Source organism: Gopherus evgoodei, chromosome 14 (genome assembly GCF_007399415.2).
Source record: "Gopherus evgoodei ecotype Sinaloan lineage chromosome 14, rGopEvg1_v1.p, whole genome shotgun sequence".
In the NCBI taxonomy this organism is placed as follows: Eukaryota; Metazoa; Chordata; order Testudines; family Testudinidae; genus Gopherus; species Gopherus evgoodei.
The window spans coordinates 10,581,757-10,598,757 of NC_044335.1; the positions used below are offsets into that span (position 1 = coordinate 10,581,757).

A 17,001-nucleotide genomic window follows, 5' to 3' on the forward strand; every position below is an offset into this window, starting at 1 on the left:
GAAATGGCTTTTCTTTGAGGTGCTTCTGAGTGGATAAATATTCACACACTACTAATGGTTCCTATCACTACGTATGACATATGACATACTCCTGCTTATATCATTTTTCCTTACACATATTCTGATAATCAGCTGGTTTTGAGCTATCCAGCCCAAGATCTGTATGTGATGGGTACATAGCACCTCCTGTTGCATTGTGAAGGCAAACTTGTGACCACTTTTGTAAATTCACAGGGCAACTAAACTTGTCTACATGTGCTATCTTCAGATTCAGTTTTTCCCATCTCATAGTACAAATTTTGTAAGAGTGAATTCTTCACAGACAGATTGCCACATAATGCACTTTACAAAAAATCAAATTACTGTATATTTAAAATGTTCACATAGTAACTGAATGTCGGTTAGTTTACATCTTGCAAGGATGTTTCAAATTCATTTTTTTTAAATTAAACATGTGGAATATGTGTCAATGAGAAGAGAATAAAGGCATTGTCATGATCTGTAAAATGTCTCATAATACTGTACAGAATAAAATTGATCACGAATTTACCACTGCACTACAACAAAAATACTTTTGCTTTGGTATATGTAATAACGTTTTGTGTATAGCACATATTATGTAAAATGCTCTATCCATTTAAAATAAATAATTTGAAATTTATAATTTTACTATAAAAATTGTGGCTATAAAGCATTCCCTTTTCACTGTTTTATGTTGTCGTTGGTCAGTGATACTTTTGTTGTATGCAAATACACAGCATTTGGAAAGCTCAATATGCAGTTTAGCACTATGTTATTGTTAAAAGAGTGAGAGACTCAGGTTACTTAGAAAATAAATAAGATGATGTTGGTTGATAGAACCAATTTGAATAAAGATGAAAATTTCAGACACAGTGGGCAAGTTCCACAAAGGGAACTTAGGCTCAACATAGCAATGCCTCATTTTAGGCATCCTGCTGAATCTTCAGCTCTGAGTTAGATTTCCACGTTCTCTTTTCAATGCATGAGGGGAGTTAGACTCCTAATCAGGGGATTCAGAGAAGTTGGCAAGCTGAGTGAGGAGCTGCCTAAACTAGCTAGTAGGAGAGGGTTGCTGTCTAAGCCTCACCTCTCAAAGGAAGCTAGGGTCCTAAGTGGGCTGGAGAGAAGCACCTATTTCCACTTGGGATTCACAGCCAGGAACCCCTCTTGGAGCTGGGTGCCTGAGACAGGTCAGCCCTTTCTCACAAAAAAACAATTGGGAATTCCATACACAGAGCATCTGTAGGACTAGTCTTAATGTCTATGGAAGTAGACAACACCTCACTCTTCTTCATCACTTGTACAGCCTGTTTATGTTGGCAATTCATGCCAATGAGAAAAAAGATAAATAGCTGCTGGGGAATATCTGGGATATGTCTACATCTTTTTTATTTCAAAATGGCACTATTGTTTCTTAAACTGCTTTATCATACTAGACATCTAGTCAAGTTCTGTTTGTATTACACATACTGATTACATTAATTTCCGTTAAGGAAGAATTGCGCTATATTATGGGAGAATTGCACAATAATATCCTCATAAGTCTATACACAACAGAGGAGGCATGTCAATTATTTTTTGTGTAATATTTATCTCTTGGTCTACTCTTTGTGCCTAGCTATCAGAGGATATTCTACCATTAACAATTTCCATATGTTAGTTTATATTCCATGTCTTAAATATTATTTGATGTAGTGTTTGTGAATAAGAATGTATACAGATGGAGGAATCTTGTTTCTACACTAATAAACAGAACTACCCCCATTGTGATAAAGCAGAACAGCAAAAGAATAGAAACAAGATGTAGTGAGCCAAATCCCTGTCCCACTGAAGCCAGTGAGAGTTTTGCAACAGACATTAATGAGAACAGAATTTGGCCCATGTAAATTGCATATGTTTTGCATCAGTTTTATGAAGTTATACTATATTTAAAAAAATATTTTGGGAGGATTAGCCTACTGGCTTTTTTATCTTTTAAGGTCAGGTGAGGGTTCAAATTTGCCTGAGACTCTTAAAAACTTTACCCTGGGTATACTGAAAATATATTACATGCAGCTTTCCCCCCAACCATGAACATCCAACTTTATTCTCTTCATTGTCTCCCTTGTTTTTACTGGATTACGTTCTAACTTCTTGCAGTTTTGCCCCCACCTGTGTCTCCTCTTTCCCTCTAATCTTCCCTCTGTACTTTTCTCAGTCTATATTGTTGCAATATTTCTCACAGCATATTGTTTTCTGTCACATGGCTCTTCAATATCTGTCCACCTAGGGTATATTAAGATACTCTTATTATGCACAGTGATTCCTTTAAAACTGTAATAGTTACAAAATGCAAATTTAGATTTATCCTCTATCTGAAATGCCTTTCCCTCAACACTGAGCAAACACCTATTTGAGATATGTCAGGTGTGTATGTAGATACAATTAAATATTTGAGTCATCAATTGCAGGGCTTCTTGTAATTCAAAAGAACAACCTGTAATTAATTGTGATGTATATCATCAATATACATTTTAATCAGAATTAATAACTCTGACATTGCATTGTCAAATTTATTTGGAGAAGAACACATCGCAAATGACAGACTAAATAAATGATAGTATTTACATTACTCTAGTTTGCTTAAGAATGTCAGTTTCACTTTGCAATTATAATATAAAAATTTTCATTGAAGGTGGGAGGATGTAAATTAGAGTGCTTTTAGAAATACATAATGTCATAATGCTGTCTGTATGACTCTCTTCCCCTTTTCCTATGCTACTGCCCTATGAACAGTTCATTATTTAGTACTCAGGTGAAACCAGAATGGACTTTACCCCTTTCCCTCTTCTTGTCTCCTTTAAATTATGTGTATACTGCAAATCTGTTGGCTGAAATGAGGTGGGAGTGGATGTGGTGGTTGCACAGACATATATCACCCATAGTTTTTATACATATGGCCAATTTCTGCACTGTTACACTAGTGTGAATCTAAAGTAATGCTATTAAAGTCCATGAAGTGATTCTAGACAATAGATTTGTGCCCATTGATTTCATATAGCACTTTTCACATGTATGCTAATACTTTGCAGAAATAATAAGCAATGGTAAAATCAGTCACAAGTTTAATTAATTTTGTTGCTTAGGTCATCATAGGGTTAAGGAGTGATAAAATAATAGCACAGCTTTGCTGATAAAATGACAGTATCTAAGCAGAGAGAAGCTATCTACTGCTGATCAATATACACACTAATTGATTGTAATCCCTTTGCAGCCATTAGTGCTATATTTTTACTGGAAAAGTGATCCCTGCTATTTATGTTGCCTCATTGTTTTATAGCTCCTGTGAATGGTATCAAGACTATTAAGATCAGGTGTTTTTCTAAGTTGCTGACTTCATGTTTCAATAAAGTGAAAATCTATCCTTCTGCTTTATTTCAGTGGTAGTTTTATAGTTTTAAACATATTTCTGTTGTTCTTTTATGTTTATATTACCAATCCCTGTTGTTTTTATTTGCCTTTTTTTCTTTACAAGAGAAATAAAATTGTTAGCTTCTAGTAATAAGTTATAAAGAGTCAGTTATAGCTATACTTATTTTAGAGCATAATCAGTGTCTAAGGTCTCTTATCTTACTATACCAGGGGTTGGCAACCTATGGCACGCGTGCCAGAGGTGGCACATGAACTGATTTTCAGTGGCATTCACGCTGCCCAGGTCCTGGCCGGGGGGCTCTGCATTTTAATTTAATTTTAAATGAAGTTTCTTAAGGTTTTTAAAATGTTTACTTACTTTACATATAACAGTAGTTTAGTTATATATTATAGACTTATAGAAAGAGACCTTCTAAAAACTTTAAATGTATTACTGGCACGCGAATCCTTAAATTAGAGTGAATAAATGAAGACTTGGCACACCACTTCTGAAAGGTTGCCGACCCCTGTACTATACATACTTTCGAGATTCACTTGTTAAAAACAAAGACAAAAAAGGGCAAGGTTAAACTTGTCAACACAAGTCTAATGTTACAAACAGCTTCTTCCCTGATTAGCTCTTCTGCCTATGATCTCAGACTCACAATTATTTCTGTTAAGGTAATCCAATATGACACCTGATACTGGAGCTTTTTGGCATAAACATCTTTGACTCTTCATAAGGTCTTCCCACATCAGTAGAGCTGACTCCTCATTAAAATATTTAAGATCATGAAGTACTAGAGTAGGAAGAACAAAATCTACAAATCCTTTTTTTCACAGTATTATAATACTCAGAACTCAATTTTATTTTGGGGACTTGCATAACGATCTGTTTTGCAAAGGTTTTTCTGTTATACAGTCAAATAGTCAAACTTTTTTCACTTTTTTTTATCTTATCATTATCCTTCAATTTTTTATACAATCTACAGGCCTAAAAGTGTGTAGTCACTTTATTTTTAAATGTCTTGTATGTCTTATTGCTTTATGATCTGCAACATTAATAAAATCATCCCATGGCGCACTTCCCCTCTCCTTTGCAATCATGTAGATCACCTCTCTTCCCATTTACAATCACATAACATTGTTGAAGCAATTACAGCAGCTGTTTATACAGAAAACACTAGGAAAATATTTAATATATTTTAGCAGTCTTTATTGATAATTAACACCTGGAAAACAAGGGAAATGAGTCAGCACCATGAGACCAGCCAGCTTCTTACAAGCCAGTTTGAGTACTGCTGAAATAGCCTACAAATGCTACTTATTCTCACACATAATCCATGCTACACAGAACACCACCTTAATCTGACCTTTCACTCACACCAGGCAGAAACATATTTCAGTAAGATAAAGGGTCCACTGTAATGGCAGACAGTGTCAAGATGCTGGGAGGGAAGACTGGTATTCTTACATACAGGTGCCTGCTAGTGTCTTTAGGATGGGCAACAGGCTCAGTGCACAATTTTTGGCAGTTTGGGGAGTGACATCTGCAAATCAAATATTAATCCCTTTAGATTCAGAGATGAGGAGGAGAAACAATTGGCGTGGAGGTGATGGAGGAGGAGTCATAGTGGGGTCACACAAGGAAAGGGTGTTGTGATGGTGGGATGGTATCAGGTTCATGGGGTACAGAGGGAAAGGGGGTTCATGGTGGGGGCATCACACGAGAAGGGGTGTCATGGGGCACAAAAGGAGGAGACACAAAGAGAGATGTAATGGGGGGGGGGGGGGGCTTGTGAGGCGGGGAGGGTTAAGAACATAGTGGCCAAACTGGTTCAGACCAATCAACTCGTCTAACCCAGCATCCTGTCTCTGAGCGAGGGGCTGACAGATACTTCAGAGGGAAGGATCAAGAGACTGCTCCCAGCTTCTGGGGGCTTAGGGCCTGCCGAGCATGGGGTTCACGGACAGGCTGCTACGAGGGCAGCGCCTGAGTCTCGGGGGAAGCCCGTGCAGACACAGCCTGGGGGTACCGTAACGGGAGGGGTCTGAGGGGGTTTTCACCCCATCGGTCAAGAAGCAAAACCCGCCCCCTCGACAGCAGCTGATTGGCTAAAAGGCGGAGTCGCAGCACACCGGAGGACAGGGAGCAGCGCGAAAACGCAAACACAGCGCTCAGAAGGTGATTGGCTGCCAAGACGCCGCGCTGCGCTCGCGGGCGGCGATTGGCTAGGAGCCCTTGCCCTCAGCAGGAGAAGCTGATTGGCTGAGAGGATCTGGCGCCCTTTTTGCTCTGGTGGCGGCGAGGTGTTGGGGAAGCAGTTGCGTGAGTCCGTAAGAGGACGAGTAGAGGGCTGCGCCCACTGTCCGTCCCTTCGGGGCTTCCCCGGCGCTGGGGACGGGCACGTTGTCAGTCACTAAGCGTCTGGGGGAAAGGAGTGGGCCACGGGGCTAGGAATCGGATTTCTCACCTCAGTGAATGGGGTGGGGGCAAAGTCCCTCTCCTCGCTGGCTGGGTCTGGAGGTGGTCCCAGGGAGTATACGTAGCCGCTCAATGACTAGAGGCAGGGGGCCCTTTCAGCAGGTATGCGGGGGCGGGCAATGCCTTTTAGAGTCCATAGGCCTCAGCAGGGGTCAGATCTCTCTCATGAATCCATGAGGGCTTGAACTCTCCCACCCCATCCTCTAGCACATCTGGATCCTCAGGCTCACCAGGGTGGTAACATAGAAGCTGCTTTCTATGGCCCTTGTTGTGTTGTGGCCCTTTAATTGTCACCATTTTTGACAATCTCAGCAGGGAGCTGAAGGATTGAATGAGCAGGATCATTTCAATACAACGGTGTGCCATTGCTTCAAAACCATACAGCAGGGGTTGCAGAACCCATTTTCAGAAGCCATTTGACACCTTGGAGAGGGCATGTTTGAGGCATATTAGTAGGGCAGTACAGAGAACATTGCGTTCCTGCTGTCTGCTGTTTCAGTGAACAAAAAGAGAGGAAGGGCTTAAGTTGCCAAAATGTTACTTGGAGTCTAGCACATTGTTGTGGAATATTGTGCTTGGTGTCTCCTCTGGATCAGTTGTTTTGATCCTCTCACCTACAAACCTGCCCCCCCACCTGTTATATATATAGTTTCCTCATAGCTGCTGATATCTGGACTACTGACCCTCTGCCACCTGCGGGGGGGGTGGATCTTTGGTTGTCAAATACCTGTTGTCAAATAGATTGTCTCTTTTTCACAATCACAGAATTATCGCATGCTAATAAAGACCTCTTATTGAATGTAAGATTTCTAAAAGTAAAATGGAATTTGAAACTAGTTGAAAATTCATTAAGCTAAAGCAAGGAATTGCTTGAATACTAAAAAATAATGTAGGCTTTAGGTGAAGTCTTAGGGCTTGATCTTATGCCCATTGACATCAGAAGGAGTTTTACTAGTGACTTCATTGGGTGCATGGTTGGTCTCTTTCAACAGAACATAATACTTATAGTGCCCCACTCAAATTTTTAGAAATTCTAATGTACTTTCTTACTAAAATCAATTCTAAACTGTACTGGAAAACCCATTTTAGTCATTTGTATTTTTTCTATGACATTTTATTCCTTTGTTGTACAGCTGATTATGTGAAGTTGCCAAAATGCCAGCTAGACGTGAGGTGCAGGTATGTATTTGTAAGGTAGGAAAACTGTGTTTACCATATTTTAGTTAGTTGGTTTAAATTAATTAATTTACTATCTTTTCTAGTCCCTAGTTGTAAGTAAAGATTTAAGTATATAACTCTCATTAACTCCCAAATTCTACAGATTTTTAAAAAATATTTTGATATAGGTTTATTATTTAACAATTGAGCACCATTGTGTGCTTATTGATGTAGAAAAATATAGGAATACTAGGTCAAGAACTCTAGTTCCTTTCCCCAAGGATTTTACAATGTGACAAATTAGAAAAAAACAATTTGGAAAATTGAAGAACGTAAGAAAATCATTCATAGACATCTGAGATGTTGAAGAAAGCTTGCATCACTATATATTGTTCTTGTTCCTTTTCAAATGACAGCTTTTCATCATAATAAAAAAGCTATGAAATGCTAGACAGACTACCCAATCTCTGAGTGACCCTAGGAATGGGACAAAGAATACCAATCTGTATTAGTATAGCCCTGCATGGATATAAAATTTGCATGCACATCTGGTCCATGAAAAAATGGTCCTCAAATGTAAAGCGTATATCTGCAGATTTGCAGGGCTTTAGATATAAAATTTGGAGCCACATCCTTCCATGATCTGCAAAAATTGGATGCAGGTATCTGCAGATCTAAAGCAGATATCCAGGGATTTGCAGGGCTCTAATTATTAGGTAAATTAGAAAATTAAGAAAATACCACAGAAATAAGATATATTTATTCTAAACCTTATTTTTTTTAAAGGGACAGGTATACACTTTTTGAAATGAATAAGTTGCTGTAACATCAATGTATTTTTTAAAAAAATGAGGTGGCTGAGAGACAGGGTTTCCTGAGGAAGAGCTCTGTGTAGCTCAAAGCACCCACCTTGTCTCTCACTAATAGAAGTTGGTCCAATAAAAGATATTACCTCACTCTCCTTGTCTCTCTAATGTCCTAGGACCAACACGGTTACAACAACATTGTATGCAATGTTTTTAAAAGTTGTATTAATTTTGCAAACTTTTTGGGAATTTTATTTTCAGCTTGAAACAATTTTTTGTGAAATTACTGTTTTAAATTCAGAACCATCACGTGTTTTGGCGTGTCATATATAGCTGTACAGTAAATAGAATTTTGATGGTATGAAGTAAATAATGTTAATGATAGAATGTCTTATTTATACAGTCTGCTGATTCTACATGCCTGATCCTGCAGACACTTAAATACATGAGTAACTTTAGAGAAGTGAATTCTATGTAGTTCTGGAATACTAGAAAAATGATTTTTTTCTTTACATGTTCAGCTTTTCTTTTAAACAGTGGTATGGTGGAACTCAATGAGATTACTCACAACTGTAAAATTGCTCATGTGTTCTGCTGTTAGCAGGATTGGGCCCTATATTTGATATTAAAGATATTGCATAATTAGTTTTATGGCATAACACTGAGAGGTAGCTTTTTAGCACTGTCCAAAAAGCTGAAGTGCTAACATTATACTGTATGAATGTTACTAACAGTTAAGGCTAAGTGTGTTTAACACTTATAATTTTAGATTATAATTTCAAAGACTAACTGTAAGGAAGTAGGACAGTGTGGGCCCCAGCCTTGCTGCAACCAAAATCCGTGGAAGTTTGCTATTGACTTCAATTGGACAAGAAGCAGGCTGTTGCTTATTTAAAAAATAATAATAATAGTTTTTGCTTGATTTTAGTTGATGTCAGGCTAATAAGAAATGACAATGACCAGTGTCTATCAACTGTTGTCTTTTTCTCTTCACTTAGACATCTGATCTTGCAAAGTGATAGTGTTCTATTATGTGCTTTTCACGTACTTTCAGTATTATCATATTAATATTGAAAAGCACATTATTAGCTAAGGATCCTTTTTGCAGGCATAGAGGGTGCCCGAGGCAAGCAACAGTGGTTCGTTGCCCAGAGTGCGTAGCGCCAATAAACACACCAGGGCGGAGAAGGAAGCAAAGTTTATTTGAGATCTCAAAGCGGTGCAGGGAGGCTGATGCCTCAAATCAAGCACAGCTAAAACAAGCAGTCTGTTCCTTTATATCCCATGAGAACTTTTCTTGCTGACTAACAATCCCCCGTTTCCCCTCCCTCTTCTGTCCGGCTGCAGCATTCTCTTCTCACACACTCCTTTGTCTTCCCCCTTCCTCTCCCCCTTTCTGCTACAGAGACATGTATGCTGTATCTAAAAGCGGCCTTGAAACTTGCTTCAATTTAGCTCCAGTGTGTTACAGCAGGGAACTGGCTGTTACAATCAGAAAACTAACTGCTGACATTACATTTTACAGCTCTTAACATATTAGGTTACACTAGGTTACACGAAGTGTTTAACATGGAGGAACATTGGTTCATTGAGGCCTACAACAGGAGGGCTTCATTGACACTTGTGGTCTACCACCCTCCCGAGTTACCTAGGGTTATGCCTAGTGACACCAACATCCTGAAGAGGAGTGTGTTAAAAAAATTGTGTATCAAACCTTGTTAAAGTAATATAAAATCTCAGCATATAGTAATATAGTTTTTTTTTGTTTTCTTTGACAGTTGGAAAAATGCATAGATGATGCCACAAGAAAAAATAACTTCCAGTTATTAGAACAGTTTCTGCAAACAGAAGGATGTGACAATGTCTCTCATAAGTGCAGCAAACAGTTTTTCAACAAATTTGACAAACTTATATGCCGGGTAATTCGCTTTTTATTTCAAAAAGTTCCAGGCTATTATTGCTTGTGGAATATTGCAAAAAGCATTATGTGAGATGATCTGGATTACATCAGCAATTCACTGGAGAACTGAAAAATAATAAAGACATCAAAACTCAGGGTTTGATAGTGTTCTTAAATTAGTATTTCCTTCAGAGAATGAAATATTTGTTATTAAATATCTACTATTATCTACTGTTCAAATTTATGACACTGACCTTAGGTGCCTTGTCACTTTTCTATCTGTACTAATTTTCTTAATACTCTTCCACCATCTCAACTTACCTAAGGGCACCTTCCTGTGCTCCTTGTGCACGCAAAGTTCCCACAGAGATCATTCTCTTCCATTTTCACTTCCTTTCAGCAAAGAACTATGAGTCAGATTTTCAAAAGTCCTCTGCCTTCATAGGTAGGACCATCTTCCAAAAGAGCTCAACACCCAGAAGCTCCCACTGAGAATATAGTTACTCAACTTATTCAGCAGGAGCTGCTTGGTGTGAAATATTTTTGAATAATCTGCCCAGTTGTTTAGGTGCCTAAATGGGAGCTGTTGTTTGGTGAGTTCTTTTAAACATTTGGCCCCTTATATTTAAGTGATCTCTGCCCACTTAAGGTTCAGTCCTGCATTTCTTTTCCATCCAAAACTCAGTGTGCATGTGCAAAGAGAGGTTGCTGAGAGCTTCTCCTCCATCATAATCCCTATATAGAGGCCAGGCACTCTTGCTCTCTTACTGGGCTAGTGCTTCTGTTGACTCCAACCTCTATTCCACAGAGATATATATGAGAGGACATTGGGGCAGAGTGTGGTGCAGAAAGGGACACATGGTTCACCTTTAAGGATGATGCAGTGTCTGTCCTCTGAGCTCCAGAAAGTATTGCATTTACCTGACCTCCCTCAAGGGCAGTATGATTCCACATTGTCCCCAACATGTGCTTGCTTAATACCACAATTTAACTCTGATTAATTACAACAGTAGAGGTCTGCGGGTTCTAAGGCTACTAATTAACCTTTCAGGTAATTTATACAAAAGTTTTATGTTTGTCTGACCCATTGAGAAAAAAAATGCAATTATATTGTCTGTACGATCTGTATTGCTACAAAAATATAGCAGAGGTTTTAGCTGCAAATGCTTTGCTCGTATATAGCCAGCAACCTAGCGAAATATGTCTGGTGCATGCTACTAGCATTTTTTTCTTTAAAAAGATCTTCCTTTATGACCACAGTATACTTTTGGATATTTGGATGGATCACACTACATTATATTAGTTTTCCTCTATAATGGTGACATACTTCTTACTTGACCATTCTAAAGCACCAAATAAATTCCATAGCAGTCATATCTTTTAGTGTTACATTCAGAGGAGTTTACAATGGCATTGCTGTGCTTACTTGTATGTATGTCTTTAATATCAATGCTCCCCATGTACAGTTATTCAGTAGTCCTGTGTTAGAAATACTAATCTGGAAAAAACACATTTCATTTTAATATATGTTAATTATACCAATTTAAACATAATGAAATATTATAATCCTACTTTTTCTAATTGAGTTACAGAGTATGTAGAAGAATGTCAGGAATCTATCTAACTGTTTAAAGGATAGACAGAATTTTCTTTTTAAGTGTCTTGAGGTGTGAGATGCTGAACTAGAATTAATATGCAAATTAGATACAATTAACTCAGGCTTAAACAGAGACTGGGAATGGTTGGGTCATTACATTAATTGAATCTATTTCCCTATGTTAAGTTCTCCTCACACCTTCCATGGGTCATCTTAATTATCACCTCAAAAAAATTTTTTCTCCTGCTGATGATAGCTCATCTCAATTGATTAGACTCTTCCTGTTGGTATGCATACTTCCACCTTTTCATGTTTTCTGTATGTATAAATATCTCCTGTCTGTGTGTTCCATTCTATACGTCCGAGGAAGTGAGCTGTAGCTCACGAAAGCTCATGCTGAAATAAATTTGTTAGTCTCTAAGGTGCCACAAGTACTTCTGTTCTTTTTGCAGATACAGACTAACACGGCTGCTACTCTGAAACTTAACAATTATTGTGACAGGTTTTTTTTTCTTTTTTAAACAAATGCATTTTTATTTTTGAAAGTTTTACTTGCTTACTTGTTCATCTTGAGATTGTTCGTTTGTTCCTGAGGTAAGGTGATTCTCTCCCCAGGAAGATAAACTTTTTCATATATGCATAAATTAAGATTAGTTACCTCTAATTTTTCAAGAATAAATCTCAACATACTGTTTAAAAATATGTAGTTTTGAATAAAAGCCTCAGATTTTATTTGGTTTTTCTTTCTCTGACACTAAAATTAAATATCTCTAGTGACCTCCAGTGGTAAAGAGTAGTAATAAAAGGGTATAGATTACAACTGAATCACTGGGGCAGCGGTCCAACATTTAACAGCAATTTTTTTTTCTCTCTCTCTCTCCAACTGTTTGAAGGAAAAATATTATCCAAGCATATGTAATAATTTTTGACAACACAAAAACATTTATTTTGCTAAATGAAGTACAGATTGCTTTATACTGTACACTGAAGCTTCTATTGGTATTTCAATTTTAGGAACTTGACAAACAAGAAGTTAAGAATGTTTCAACTTTGCTAAATTCTCTTCATAAATATGGTAAAAATATCATCATACCAGGTGGAGACGGTTTTCAAGCAATGATCAGATATGGTCTTGTTGAAAAGATAAGTATAACAAAAATCATATGTATTGCACTATAAATTCATAGATTCATAGATTCTAGGACTGGAAGGGACCTCGAGAGGTCATCAAGTCTAGTCCCCTGCCCTCATGGCAGGATCAAATATATATAAAGCATATATAATGCGATGGGTAGTTTAATAAGTAAACATTTTTTCAAGATTGTCGGAAATTTTGTTAATTCAGAAATAATTGAAGACCAGAATAACTGATTAATCAGTTCTAAATATTATACAACAAATTATATCTTGTAAAGAGAGGTTGGTACAGCACAGTGAAGTCTTCATAAATAATGTAAGGTGTAATGAATTTTGATATTCTAGTAATTATTGTAATAACAATGGTGATAGATATTTCATGTGAGCTTTGTTCCTGGCTAAATTAGGAACCCTCTGTATTTTTGAAAAAGAGAGAAGAGAAAAGAAGTTCTGTTTTAGGTTTTCATAAAATATTGCTTTAGTGCCAGAAACTGGAATTTCCTGGTGCAATGTGTTAATAAATTTTGTATTAGAGCTAGCAATAGTAGCCTCAGATCTAGCACCTTCAAGGGGTTAACATACAATTTCAATTAATTAATACCAAATCAACCTGTACAATCCATGACTCAAACCTGTATATAGACCACTGATATAGACCACTTCCAACTTACATTCAGTATCTGTTTCACTGAATAGAATTAACAGTGGTAGACTTAGAAAGTGTTGCTGCTGTCTTGTTTCTCAGTTACCTTCAGAAAAAAAGAGAAAAATGACAAAATCAGTGATAATGGCATGACTCTATTCACATTTATAAACAAAGTTTCAGCCAGCCTTGAACCCCCCTCCCACTTTTTTGTGTAAACAATAGCAGTCCCAAAACTGGGCACATAGTTATTGTGAGTACAAATCATGCAATAGGGTATGTAGTTACAGAAGTGATCACTTTGATCGATAGAAATCAGCTGCATTTTCTTAAGTATATGTGCAAAATGGGAGCCTGCGGTTGTAATCTACTCCTAGAAATCTGGACACTTTAATAAAGAATAATCTGGAAATATATATTACAAAATGTTGCTTTTTTGTTTCATGTTTAATAATAAAAGTAATGTTTTTCCCCTTTACATGGTTAGTTGGTTTGAAAAGGCAAAAGAAATTCTGATATCTAGAGGAAATGAAAAAAATGAAGCACTTACAAGTCTAGTTGAAGATTTCTTCGATATTTTGATGGTAAAAATATTTCATAAACCATTTTATAAAATAATTAGCATGTATTTGTAAAAACAGTGATTTAACAGCAAAAGCTATTTTCAAACATTCTTTTCCTATTTAATTTTCTTTTTCAGCTAATGTTGCACTCATGTGGTTTTTTTTACAAAAATACATTACCAGCTCATATTGTTAAAAAATACTATTCTTGCATTCAGACTTAAATAGTAGGAAATACTGCCTACTAATAAAAGACTTGACCATGCAAGTGCTTAGTGCACAAAATTTCCCACTTTATCCTATTATTTTATCCAATAGGTAGTAGCAGTGCATGTCTACTAAGCCTCTGAGGCCCTGATCATGCAAATAGTTTACATACATGCTTAAATTTATGCAGAGAGACAAGGTAGATGAGGTAATTTTTTTTATTGAATCAACTTCCGTTGGTGAGAGAGACAAGTTTTTGAGCTATACAGTGCTCTTCCTTGGGTCAGGGAAAGGTACTCGAAATGTCACAATTAAATACAAAATCAAACAGATAGTTTAGCATAAGTAATTAGTGCACATTCAAGCTGTGACACTGAGTACCTTTTCCCAGATCTAAAGAAAAGCTCTTTGTAGTTTAAAAACTTGTCTCTCGGCAACAGAAGTTGGTTCAGTAAAAGATATTACCTTACGCATCTTGTCTCTCTAATTTCCAAGGGCTGACACAGCTACAGCATCACTCCATATAACTTTATGCAGTTATTGGCACTACTCATGTTCATAAAATTGTGAGCATAAATGTTTACACCATTAGAGATTTAATTATTGACATGTTTATTCTATATTGGAATTGGAAAAGGTTCAGAAATCATGTGGTAGGATCATGTAGTTACAGAAGTGATCACTTTGATGGGTAGAAATCAGTAGTAGGAAAGGTTCAGAAAAGGGCAACAAAAGTGATTAGGTGTATGGGACAGCTTCCATATGAGGAGAGATTAATAAGACTGGGACTTTTAAGCTTGGAAAAGAGACAACAAAGGGGGGATATGATAGAGGTCTATAAAATCATGACTGGTGTGGAGAAAATAAATAAGGAAATGTTGTTATTTATTCCTCATAACACAAGAACTAGGGGTCACCAAATGAAATTAATAGGCAGCAGATATAAAACAAACAAAAGAAAGTATTTCTTCACACAATGCACAGTCAACCTGTGGAACCCTGCCAGAGGATATTGTGAAGGCCAAGACTATAACTGGGTTCAAAAAAGAACTACCGGTAGATAAATTTATAGAGGATAGGCCTGGCTCTGGCTATTAACCAGGATGTGCAGGAATAGTGTACCTCACCTCTGTGTGCCAGAAGCTGGGAATGGGTGACGGGATGGATCACTTGATGATTACCTGTTCTGGTCATTCCCTATGAAGCACCTGGCATTGGCCACTGTCAGAAGACAGGATACTGACTAGACAGATGTTTGACCCAGTATGGTCGTTCTTATGACAGAAGTATTAAAATAATATACATGTCTTAGTTGTGGGAGAGAACTGTAAAGTCTGAACGTTGACCAAATATTTTTAGGTATATGGACACAAAGTAAGTTACTCTGCATCTTAATATGTAAAATGTTAAAAATGTATTCATATTCTCATTTTATTATAGCTTGTACATGATACCGACAGTGAAGGTATGTACAAAAATCAGCATTTAAGTTACTACTAGTTTGCTAATCATATCCACTTTTTGATTGATCACTAATGAAATAGCTTCTTTATATTACTGGCAAAGGATCTGATCTAGTCAAAATCTATGACCTTTGAAATCATGTGTATTCTGGAAGGTCTTGGTTATTTGATCTAGTATGGAAACCTCCTGTCCTAAACAGATGGTTAAGGGTTACTGTCTCTTTTAACTGTAAAGGGTTAAGAAGCTCAGTGAACCTGGCTGACACCTGACCAGAGGACCAATGGGGGGACAAGATACTTTCAAATCTTGGTGGAGGGAAGTCTTTGTTTGTGCTGTTTGTTTTGTTCGTTGTTCGCTCTTGGGGCTAAGAGGGACCAGACGTACACCCAGGTTTTCTCCAAATCTTTCTGAATCAGTCTTTTATGTTTCAAAATTGTAAGTATAGCCAGGCAAGGCAGATTAGTCTTATGTTTGTTTTCTTTCAACTTGTGAATGTTTTTCCTTTTGCTGGAAGGATTTTTACCTCTGTTTGCTGTAACTTTGAATCTAAGGCTGGGTGAGGGAGGTCCCTCTAGTCTATATGAATCTGAATACCCTGTAAAAAATTTTCCATTCTGATTTTACAGAGATAATTTTTACCTTTTCTTTCTTTAATTAAAAGCTTTCTTTTTAAGAACTTGATTGATTTTTCCTTGTTTTAGAATCCAAGGAATTGAGTCTAAACTCACCAGGGATTGGTGGGGGGAAAAGGAAGGGGGTAGGGTTAATTCCTTGTTTGTTTAAGATCCAAGGAGTTTGGATCGGTGTGAAGCTTCCCAAGACAACCCAGGGAGGGGAAAGTCTTGTGGGGGGGAAAGGTTAATTTCTCCTTGTTTTAAGACCCAAGGGGTTTGGGCCTTGGGTTCCCCGGGGAAGGTTTTGGGGGAACAGAAGTGTGCCAAACACTATATTTTGGCTGGTGGCAGCGTACCAAATTTAAGCTGGTAATTAAGCTTAAAAGTGATCATGCAGGTCCCCACTTTTTGGACGCTAAAGTTCAGTGTAGGGGAAAAAACCTTGACACCTCCAAGCATTTGTGGAGCCACCTAGAAACACAAGAGTCAAACAAATGAGCTTTTAAGTCCTTGAGAAATTAAAGCTCCTCACTTGTAGATACCAGTGTGAAGGTAGCAGAAAGTGTTCCCACAGTATGTTGAAGCAGTTCTGTGTGGTCATGACTGAACCATGTGCATACAGAATTGTATTTTGCCAAACGTGTGACATTTGTTAAATTGCTGTAGCAACTATTAAGCACATTCTTTTTCAAGTATGTGTCCATGAGGATCTCACACTATGTGGAAATCAGCATCTTTCAAACAAGTGTCCATTGGCCCACACCAGTGCCATGCATATCCTCGTGCCCCCCCATCCAAGATCATGAAGGGCAGAGTGGCTGCAACTGTTTTTGTTTCCTCTTACCATCCATGGCCGCGAGAGGGAACTAGGGCTTTGTGCCTGCTACCCTTTAGAAGATTTCTCTTCTATCAGTAATTATCTACTTACAGTTAAATTTCCCTTCTTTATTGTTTTGTTTTTCTGATTCAGATAAAAAAACAGAACAATCCCCAACCCTCCCCCCCAGATTTTCTAA

The 17,001-nt window shown here is 37.5% G+C and overlaps 1 protein-coding gene and 1 long non-coding RNA gene across 2 annotated transcripts in view; one reads left to right on the forward strand and one right to left on the reverse strand.

Annotated features, from left to right (window-relative positions):
* The first annotated feature begins 7,051 nt into the window (after window positions 1-7,051).
* SYCP2 (synaptonemal complex protein 2) overlaps window positions 7,052-17,001 on the forward strand; it is a 66,094-nt gene continuing 56,144 nt past the window's right edge. Inside the window, exons 1-5 of the mRNA XM_030533403.1 lie at window positions 7,052-7,075; window positions 9,639-9,779; window positions 12,372-12,500; window positions 13,617-13,721; window positions 15,348-15,372. Coding sequence (XP_030389263.1) covers window positions 7,052-7,075; window positions 9,639-9,779; window positions 12,372-12,500; window positions 13,617-13,721; window positions 15,348-15,372 — 424 coding nt within the window. The remainder of the gene's footprint in view (window positions 7,076-9,638; window positions 9,780-12,371; window positions 12,501-13,616; window positions 13,722-15,347; window positions 15,373-17,001) is intronic.
* The window catches only part of LOC115635112, a 30,220-nt gene continuing 22,929 nt past the window's right edge, over window positions 9,711-17,001 (reverse strand). The window contains exons 2-4 of the long non-coding RNA XR_003996529.1: window positions 13,166-13,243; window positions 11,187-11,258; window positions 9,711-9,886 (exon numbers count right to left, since the gene is read on the reverse strand). This is a non-coding gene — a long non-coding RNA (uncharacterized LOC115635112). The remainder of the gene's footprint in view (window positions 9,887-11,186; window positions 11,259-13,165; window positions 13,244-17,001) is intronic.